This window comes from Nansenia antarctica (genome assembly GCF_963989245.1).
Source record: "Nansenia antarctica genome assembly, chromosome: 19".
Taxonomy (NCBI): Eukaryota; Metazoa; Chordata; class Actinopteri; order Argentiniformes; family Microstomatidae; genus Nansenia; species Nansenia antarctica.
In genome coordinates, this window is record NC_137692.1 from 2,413,786 (window position 1) to 2,424,068 (window position 10,283).

General features: G+C 43.0%; 1 protein-coding gene across 1 annotated transcript; it reads left to right on the forward strand.

The window, feature by feature from the left end:
- Positions 1-238: 238 nt before the first annotated feature.
- On the forward strand, positions 239-1,843 carry LOC308174062 (E3 ubiquitin-protein ligase TRIM39-like; the record flags this gene model as incomplete). Its single annotated transcript, XM_080549115.1, has 1 exon — positions 239-1,843. One exon carries the CDS (start codon positions 239-241, stop codon positions 1,841-1,843), a length of 1,605 nt encoding a protein of 534 aa, XP_080405241.1.
- Between the last annotated feature and the right edge of the window lie 8,440 nt (positions 1,844-10,283).

Sequence of the window (10,283 nt, forward strand, 5' to 3'; positions counted from 1 at the left end):
TTACAATGTCAAGATAAACTATTGTGTAGTCTCTACCAGTTTGGTTTATAGACAGTTCAGTATGTAAAACATATTGATTTGGTTGAAGGACTATTTCCTATGTGATGTAGAATAATGTCATCATTATTGGTCGCTGAATAATCTCATAAGACAGTCTTGACAGCTCCATAGCTGAAACTATCGAGATCTGATTGATTCCAGGAAATGCTTTATGGTGTCACCTTTGGTCTCTGTAGATATGGCTTCCTCCAGCAGTCTCCTGTCTGAGGAGCAGTTCCTGTGTTCTGTCTGTCTGGATGTGTTCACTGACCCTGTCTCTACTCCATGTGGATACAACTTCTGCATGGCCTGTATCAGAGGATACTGGGACACCAGTGAATTGTGTCTGTGTCCGTTGTGTAAGGAAACGTTCTATAGAAGACCTGAGCTTCGCGTCAACACAACGTTTAGAGAGGTTGTAGAGAAATTCAAGACAATGAGAGTCAGGGCTGAAGATGAGTCCCCTGTCGAACCTGGACAAGTGCCTTGTGACGTCTGCACTGGGACGAAGCTCAAGGCTCTGAAGTCCTGCCTGGTGTGTCTGACCTCTTACTGTGAGACTCACCTGGAGCCTCATCAGAGAGTCGCAGGCTTAAAGAGACACAAGCTGGTCGACCCTGTGGAGAACCTGGAAGACAGGACGTGTAAGAAGCACGACAGACTCCTGGAGCTGTTCTGTAGGAGTGATGAAATGTGTGTGTGTTTGCTGTGCATGAAAACAGACCACAAGACTCATGACACCGTCCCCATAGAGGAGGAGTATGGAGAGAGGAAGGCTCAGCTGGGGAAGACAGAGGCAGATGTTCAGCAGATGATCCAGGAGCGACTGCAGAAGGTTTCAGAGATCAAACACTCAGTAGATCTTAGTAAGAAAGATGCACAGATAGAGAAAGCAGACAGCGTACAGGTCTTCACTGCTCTGGTGGACTCCATGAAGAGAAGCCAGGCTGAACTCCTTGACGTGATCGAGGAGAAGCAGAAAGCAGCAGAGAGGCGGGCTGAAGGGCTGATTAAAGAGCTGGAGCAGGAAATCACTGAGCTACAGAGGAGAAGCACTGAGCTGGAGCAGCTCTCACACACTGAGGACCACCTCCACCTCCTCCAGAGCTTCCCTTCCCTGTCCACCCCTCCACACACCAAGGACTGGTCTGAGGTCAGGGTTCACAGTGATCTCTATGTGGGGACTGTGAGGAGAGCTGTGTCTCAGCTGGAGGAGACACTTACAAGTGAAGTGAAAAGGTTGTGTGATGCTGAGCTGAAGATGATTCAGCAGTATGCAGTGGACGTGACTCTGGACCCTGATACAGCACATCCCCGTCTCATTCTGTCTGAGGACGGGAAACAAGTGAGTAATGGAGACACACGAAAGAATCTCCCTGATAACATAGGGAGGTTTTCCTTGTGTCTCTGTGTTTTAGGAAAGGAGGGTTTCTCATCAGGGAGGGTTTACTATGAAGTGGAGGTGAAGGAGAAGACTGGCTGGTATGTAGGAGTGGCCAGAGAGTCCATCAACAGGAAGGGGATGATCACACTGAGCCCTGAGGATGGATACTGGACTGTAGGGTTGAGGAATGGAAATGAGTACCAGGCAGCTGCTGACCCTCCTGTCCCCCTGTCCCTGAGAGAGAAGCCCCAGAAGGTGGGGGTGTTTGTGGATTATGAGGAGGGCCAGGTCTCCTTTTATGATGTGGAGGCCAGGTCTCTGATCTACTCTTTCACTGGCTGCACCTTCACTGAGAAACTCTATCCATACTTCAACCCTGGCCATTTTACCATGAAGATGGTAAGAATTCTGCCCCTCTAATCATCTCTCCTGTCAATCACGCTGACTGACCAAGCAGTAAAATAAGCATTTAGATTAATCTTTATCTGTTTTCACAAAGATTATGGTATATTTCCCCACACAGAGTAATTTCTGATCTGGTTATGGTTTGTTATCATATAGTTTGTGCTCTCAGTGTGTCTGCTAGATGGTGAATATGCAGCAGCAATGTCAGATACAGCCCAGCCTCTCCAGCCTCATAAGAACATGACTCTATGTATGTATGACTTTACATACATGAGACTGTTTGACTTCTCTGGGTGTTCAAATTATTATAAATCAGATGCTATCAACATACTGTATTTTCATTATTAGCTAGTTATTATTTTATGTATTTGGTATTTGGAGGATTTTGAGTGTAATGAATACTGGGTGTGTACAGAGTGAAATTGAGGATGTTCAGACAATTACATTCACTTGGATTGATCAGATCCATTGATCACATTAATAATCAGTCTAGTCCAGGTCCCAGAGCTTTAGAATGGAGATGGTGAGGTAGCAGACTGGCTGTCTGGCTTATTAAAACATAAACATAAGTTGTCCCTCAGTCTCTGCATGTGTGTGACGTAATTACATTTAACAGAATGTACGTTTGATAAATAATGTTATTGATTTAATGGCTTGCAAAGGGAATCGGATATGCTTAAACAGTTTAATAAGGGTGACTGGGATTGTAATATGATACACATCTTCTGTACTTGATATTATAAGTTTGTCTAATGGTTCAGCCTACTGGTCCGGCCCTCCACAATAGTCCTGGTTTCTCATGTGGCCCATTGTGAAAATTAATTGCCCACCCCTGCCTTCAGTGGCGGGCGGTGCATTTCACACCTAGGCCTTCAGTGATGTCCGACACATTCCTACCTGAATTATTCTACCTCTTAATACCATCGTTATGACGCCATGGCTCTAGAAACTAGACAGAAACACAGTATAACCGGGCGTTGCATCACCTTAACATAGTCAGACAAGTACAACAGAGTTATATTAATATTTCCGAAGCATTTTTAATCAATAAATCCGCATTTACAATGAAGAGTGTTAAACTAACATCTTTAAGATCGCTACATTACCCACGTCTGTCGTCTCGTCCACCATAATAGCGACAAAGGGTGCCTTTTTAATCTCCATTTTGATCTCTTCAGCAATAGCAAAAATCAGGTCGTTTTGTATTTTGCCTGACGTCCCAGTAAACACTTTGTTTGTGGACAGGTGGTAATGTAAATCTGGGTTGTTTTCAGCCAGAAAAGAAAGAAGCTCAACGTAGTTTCCTCTGTTCGTGTCCCCTAAATGAAAGTTATTGTTTACCCAAAAACAGGACACAATCGATCAGTATTATCGATCAGTCAACGAAAGCTTTCGTTGTGATGCTCCGTTTCCCTGCGCACTTTCAAAAGTTTCACATCTACCGGCATAGTTACGCATCTCAATAGTGAATATCAATAGTGCGTATCAATAGTGCGTATCCAATCAAAAGACGTGCTGGGTGCTGACATCATTGAGCCTTACAGCAGGCGCCGTTGTTGCTTTTGCTCGCATCTACGTAGGTTTACTAGGTACGCCACAGGTTTTCTCCTTCCAACGTTAAGTTACAGGTCGAATTCGCGGCACCGTTTAATGTGCAGGCGGGCAGATTTTGGAGCCCCCTAGCAACACATTTTGATTGGATAAAAGCTCTAACATAAAGGCCAGCCCTCCAAATCTCAATCGGAGACTGGAAGCAGCGCAACCAAGAGGAAAGCTATGAAATGAAGAGTATAGACTATGGGGAATCATTAATACATATTTGTGGAAAAAATATATTTAAATAAAATGTATATTCTGATGATGTTTAGGCCAGCAGAGAAGGCATTGCTGGCCCTGACGGCACACCACTGCCTGCCTTAAACCATCCCTTTAAACTCTGCAAATTCCAGTAAACAGTTTACTTCACCCTATGAAACATTGCAAAAAAGTTGTATTTCAAATACCTTACAGTATTGAGACAAGAGCTACTCTTAAAGGTGATTTATTTTTATTTTTGTTATTTTTTCGAAAGCAGCAGTTCCATTTGTCCAGATGAGAATGACCTCACACCAGATGAATCATACCTGTTCACACCTGCTCTCCTCCTATCCTCACACACCTGTTCACCAGGCCTCTGGGCCAGGGCCTCGTCCCTCCCAGAGAATTACACACCACAGCACTCTTCCTCTAAAACCAAACCATATTCCTCTTTTTTCCTGGTTCTCTTTCATCCTCATTCTGTATCTTAATCCTTCCATCTGGCCTGGCGATGTGACGCCCGTGATGTACGAGCCAAACGTGTCGACCAGCACCCAGTGTTTGAATCACGCCACGCTGACTGCATTGTTTTAACCAACGGCTAAACAGAGTGTGTCCATTCTATATATGCTCCACTGCCTTGTAAGGCCTGTCAGTGTCAGTGTGTGTTTTGGGAGTGATAAGGGAGTTAGGTGTCTGCATGCAATCATTTGGTTGTTGACTAGAGTCCCGTTTCATTGTCTGTGGTTTCACGCACACACACATAAATCCAAATCCTAGAGGAGCAAAATAACAACTTGAATGGAGATTTTTTTCCATTGAAAGTGTGATTAAGTTACTGGGTTTCATCTGTGTGTGAGAAACCAGGCGTGAGGGTTCAATATCAACACAGACTGTCTTAATCAGCTATGAGGGGTCATTTGACCCCTGTGAGTAAAGAAAAATGTTATATCTTTGCACTCGATAACATTTCAGCACCCTCCTTTCATGACTCTTCCTAGATATGTGCGTTCTACCACCCAGTATCCTTACATTTTCAAAATCACATCAGGATAAGCATTTTGCTTTGGGGGGGGGGGTTTAGACATAATGCTGCAGGTTTCGTGGTGATATTTCATATATGGGTAGTAGTTTGCTGTGAGTCCAGTCTGGTCATTCAACAGGTGATGAAACGGAGCGCACAGGGGCGTTCATGTCTTTTGATTTCCCCAGCCCTAAATTATTGTGACATTTCACGAGCCTACATGAGGTAAATGTCACACCTCAAAATAACGGCAACCCTCCCACCTCCCAGCACAAACAAGCTGATGTAAGACTGGTCATTTGGGCAATCTTGGTTGGCATTATGATTTAAAAAAATTATAATTTACAAGCTGAAATTTCCAACACTTAAATTGCGGTACAATCAACGCCCAGCCGAAAATAGAGCACCCAGAGATGAAGAGACTGAGATAAAAAGTAAAATTCTAGTTACCCCCTATTGGTCGGACCCAAGGGTGCCACCGCTACTGGTGTTGATGTCTCCTTTGTTGTTCTTCGTCTTTAAAAGTGAACATCTGTACTGTTCCGTAATTAACTAAGAAACGACATAAAAAGGGGTAGTCTGACAGGTTGAAATAAGAGTAGACATGAGAATGAATAACATCTTCAGTAGTAACTTGTAATACCTTTCAAAAGACTTTACAAGACGCCTCTCTTTGAATGACTTTTTGTCCTCTGATTTAATATGCTCATTGATGCAGCTTGGCTTTGATAGAACTCCGCTGAAACTTTGAAGAGAGAGTTCACAGAGCTAGTGCACGGCGTCTCTGGTGAATACAAGACGTGACTGATGAATGTATTTGGAGTCTAATAAGATTATTTAGAGGAGTAAAAGATCGTTGAGAGCGTTCCTCTTCATCCAACGTAAATGCTGGATCCTCTCTCTAACGTGTTTCACTCCATGTCAGAACTGTTCAACATTACGATAAGGTGTTTTATCCTAATTGAATAGTATGATCGAATAACACCAAATATCATTATAAATATTACTATTAATCTGTTAACTTGGTATATAATTTCACTATTCATATAATTGATCTCTCTCTTATTTATTTGGTTCTTTTTCCACTGTGGGCCGAGTCCTTGGGGTATGCTGTGGTTTCACACTAATCCTGGTCAGTATCGCTTCACTTGAAGGTCAGACGTGATGGGATGATTTCGTGATGATTTCGTTGTACCGTGATTGGACAACAGTGTTTGCTCTCTCATACGAGCTTGATGTGTCCTTGACGAGGAAGGTTTCTACCTCTACAACGGGTGACATTGGCAGCTCAGAGTGACTTTGGGATGACGTTATTCAACAACTCAATCCATGTCCTTTGGGAGACAAAAGGTAACTCTGAGCCTGAGTCTATTTAACACAAGAACAGTCATGAGGTACTGTGTAGGCTACTGGGACTCCTTTCATGACTTTTCCTAGATATGTGCGTTCTACCACCCATTAGCCTTACATTTTCAAAACATTTGATTAATCACACCAGGATAAGCTAGTATAAAGCTATTTTGCAGTTTTTCTGTGTAGGAAGTAGGCTATTTACAGGGGCCAACTAGTGGTCTTTTTTTGTAAATAGCAACTTGGCATTGTAAAAAGGGGCGGCTCTTTTAGTAGCTAAAAAAGACACGGCTGTTCTAGTGTTAATGGTACATTACATTACAACTGTAAACTCAGCCCAGCCTAATAAACCCTTTTCATTGGACAATAACGTTTCTTAAATACACTTTGAAATAAATGGAATAAAGCCATGATGAAAACACTGAAACACACTGCCAACGGCCATTAATCCTGGTTTAAACTTTTCCTCCCACTTTGATCCTCTAGTAGAATTATTGTTGAGAATTGCATTAGAGCCGTGCCACTGTTCTGTTGTAATAGACTCATCCTAGCCCTTTGAGAGGACCGGTCGATGTGAGACATATAAAATGTTCTTCTTCTCTCGTGGTAAATGAATTCTGCTCTGCCTCTGATGGAACTGATAATATCCCTCAAATCTGACTTTGAAATATTGCCTTTCAACCTCCTTATTAACAGCCGACTAAAAAAATTACCATGAAAATCTAATTGCCGCTACACAACAAAGGTATCTCCCTCTGATGGGATCCTTTCTTGTTAAATTGATTTTGTTTAAAAAAAACTCAGACTTAAGCTCCTTTAAACACTGCCCATACAAACACTAACAGTGGCCAACGTTCTGAATTGTCAGTTGTCGGTGTGTACATTGTATATACAGCATAGGTTCAGGTATTGCTTATCGCCTTATAATGTGTAAAGTGTGGAGCTCCTGGCTCAAACCTCACTTCCTGCTAAACAACCACATCTGCAACAATGGATTATCCCGCCACAAGGAAACGCAGAGCTCCTCTGACGGACACATCAAAGTCAGTGTTTGATACATGTTTTGCTCCCTTTAGCGGCGATTAGCGGTTAACAGTTAGCTGCATCAGTGTAGGTTTCCAGCAGGCAGCTGAAGGCGTAGCCTACATCAGTTTAGGGATATAATCAGTGTACCCCTGCGGTGATTGATAGGCGCATGAACACCCAGCTAGACATTTACATTACATTTTACATTTTTGGCATTTAGCAGACGCCTTAGACCCACCTAACCTCCCACATTACATCAAGGGTGAGTGTAGCAGCTTAGCAGTTTGCATAATCTAATACCCATACATGAATACATTATATGGAAAAATAGAACTAAAAATAGAATGAAACGGAAATGCTTCAAACCTGAATTGAGGGGTGTGATGGGGGGTCATTCCAGCATATAGGGAATCTAGTGTTCCCATCACCACTCTTCACTGTTGTAATATAATATCATATAATACAATGTTATTGCTTAGGTCTTGGGGATGTTTGATATTGGCCCAGTTTAGCAAAGCTTTGAAATGTGTTTGAATGATGTTATGGGTCGCTGGTTTGTTTCAGGAAGTACAATACAAGGCTTCGGAGACCGTGCTTTTTCACGAGCTGCACCCCGCCTCTGGAGCTCTCTCCCTCAACCCCTCAGAGACTCACCCTCACTCTCCACTTTTAAATCCCACCTCAGAACCTACCCATGCATACAACCTTCCCTGCCCCTAACCATCTCCCCTAACCCTGCCACCCCCCTCCCCTCCCCTCCCTCCCCTGGACATTGCTGTGTTAATTGTTCCCTGTGCCTGTTCGTTAACTCTGTGTTCTATGTACTCATGTTATCTGTTGCTTGTTGTTTCTGTGTTTTTCCCATATTGTCAGCGTCTTTGAGGCCCGGGAAAAGCAAACATATAAATACAATGAATTATAATTATTCTTATTATTATTACAACCTGCTGTAGAGGAGCTATGCTCCAGATGCAGCAGGAAGAAACTGTACTACAACGTGAATCAAGACAGTACTGTACTCTCATTACCCAAACACACTTTGTCCTCAATTAGTGATGAATGTCCCTGCTATTTAATCTATCTGGCTGTGACACCAATACCCCTGTGTTCTCTCCAAACCTCTGTTGTCGTGTTTCACAGGAGAAACTTCTTAAGGTGACCTCAGACCTGCTACTACTGGATGGAGGAATAGCTGCGAACTCGTGACGTTAGAATTATAAGGTTCTATCTCCATTTTTGTAAAAATTTAGTTTTTTACATAATCTGATCCATTAGGTGTTTATTAATGCCTGTGTGGTGTTCTTTTTAAAATGTTGACATTTTTGAATTAGTAATAAATAAAATACAAAGGTTCCATCTCACAAAACATAATGGAATGTAAAAACGTTGACGCTCAATATCTCTGAACTGCCCTAATATTAAACGGAGATAGAACCTTATAATTCTAAGCTCACAAACTGTAAACTGTGAACCGCCTCTCACCTCTTCTGCTCTTCCCTATTAAGTTCGTTAAGTTCATTAAGTTCATCTACACGTACCTGAGGGATGTATGGCTGCTTTGTGTCGGTACATCATTTACAATTCATGAGTACATGAACATTCTGTGTGTGATATTATTGACCTAATTTAAAGTGAATGCACTTCTCCTCACTTATGAAAATCAATATGAATAAAGGATACTCAAGTACAGCTCTCTGCTAAGAGAATTTCAGTGTCAAAATGAGATGGAGATAGTTTCAACTGGTTGGTGGTATAAGATTAAGAAATAAGCAACTGCATTACCGTACATACATCAGACCCCAAGAACAAACCTTTGGTAATGTTCTGCTCCAAAACTGCCTGAATCAGCTCTTTGTCCCCGAACCCATGTGACTAGCTCTTTTCATTGTGTTTCTTGTTGAACATATTCGTTTTCCCTATGTATAAATATTTTAGTGATACATCTGGGCTACTTCTCGCTTGTACAATTTTAATTCCGGTACGACTTTTCCCTGAAAGAAATATTCGGTATATTGTATCATGTAAGTAGAGCACCATTTTTTTTCTTCTTCTTCATTTCGTCTCTTTCTCATCTGAGAAAAAGAGACAAAAAAGAGAGAAAAAATACAGGAGGACGTGAAAGATTCAACACAGACAGTCTCAGACAAATAAAAGCGCAATAAAAAACAGTAAATCTATCTAGGATAGCAATAAGTCATGTTGCTGGGCCAGAACAGATCCTGCTCACAGGAAGTTGTCCTCCAGCAGGAGAATGGCTGCAGGGGAAACATCTGGAGCTCCACCGCCCTGGGAGGGCCGACTGATGCAGTTAAATATGCAGAGGAAAACATCAGAGTGGGAAATACAGCAGGTAATCTACACTGAAAAACAATAAAAGCCCTTGACTGGATGGGTATAGTAATGAATTCCATAAAACATTTCAAGAGATAGTATCGACATTTTTGACCATTTAGCAGACGCTTTTATCCAAAACGACTAACAATTAGGCATTACAGGGACGGTCTCCCTGGAGTAACTGAGGGCTAAGGGCCTTACTCAAGGGCACACTAGTGGTGGTGTTCTCAGGTCTTACTCAAGGGCACACTAGTGGTGGTGTTCCCAGGTCTTACTCAAGGGGCACACTAGTGGTGGTGTTCCCAGGTCGTACTCAAGGGCACACTAGTGGTGGTGTTCCCAGGTCTTACTCAAGGGGCACACTAGTGGTGGTGTTCCCAGGTCTTACTCAAGGGCACACTAGTGGTGGTGTTCCCAGGTCTTACTCAAGGGGCACACTAGTGGTGGTGTTCTCAGGTCTTACTCAAGGGGCACACTAGTGGTGGTGTTCCCAGGTCTTACTCAAGGGCACACTAGTGGTGGTGTTCCCAGGTCTTACTCAAGGACACACTAGTGGTGGTGTTCCCAGGTCTTACTCAAGGGGCACACTAGTGGTGGTGTTCCCAGGTCTTACTCAAGGGGCACACTAGTGGTGGTGTTCCCAGGTCTTACTCAAGGGGCACACTAGTGGTGGTGTTCCCAAGGACACACTAGTGGTGGTGTTCCCAGGTCTTACTCAAGGACACACTAGTGGTGGTGTTCTCAGATCTTACTCAAGGGCACACTAGTGGTGGTGCTCCCAGGTCTTACTCAAGGACACACTAGTGGTGGTGTTCCCAGGTCTTACTCAAGGGGCACACTAGTGGTAGTGTTCCCAGGTCTTACCCAAGGACACCCTAGTGGTGGTGTTCCCAGGTCTTACTCAAGGACACACTAGTGGTAGTG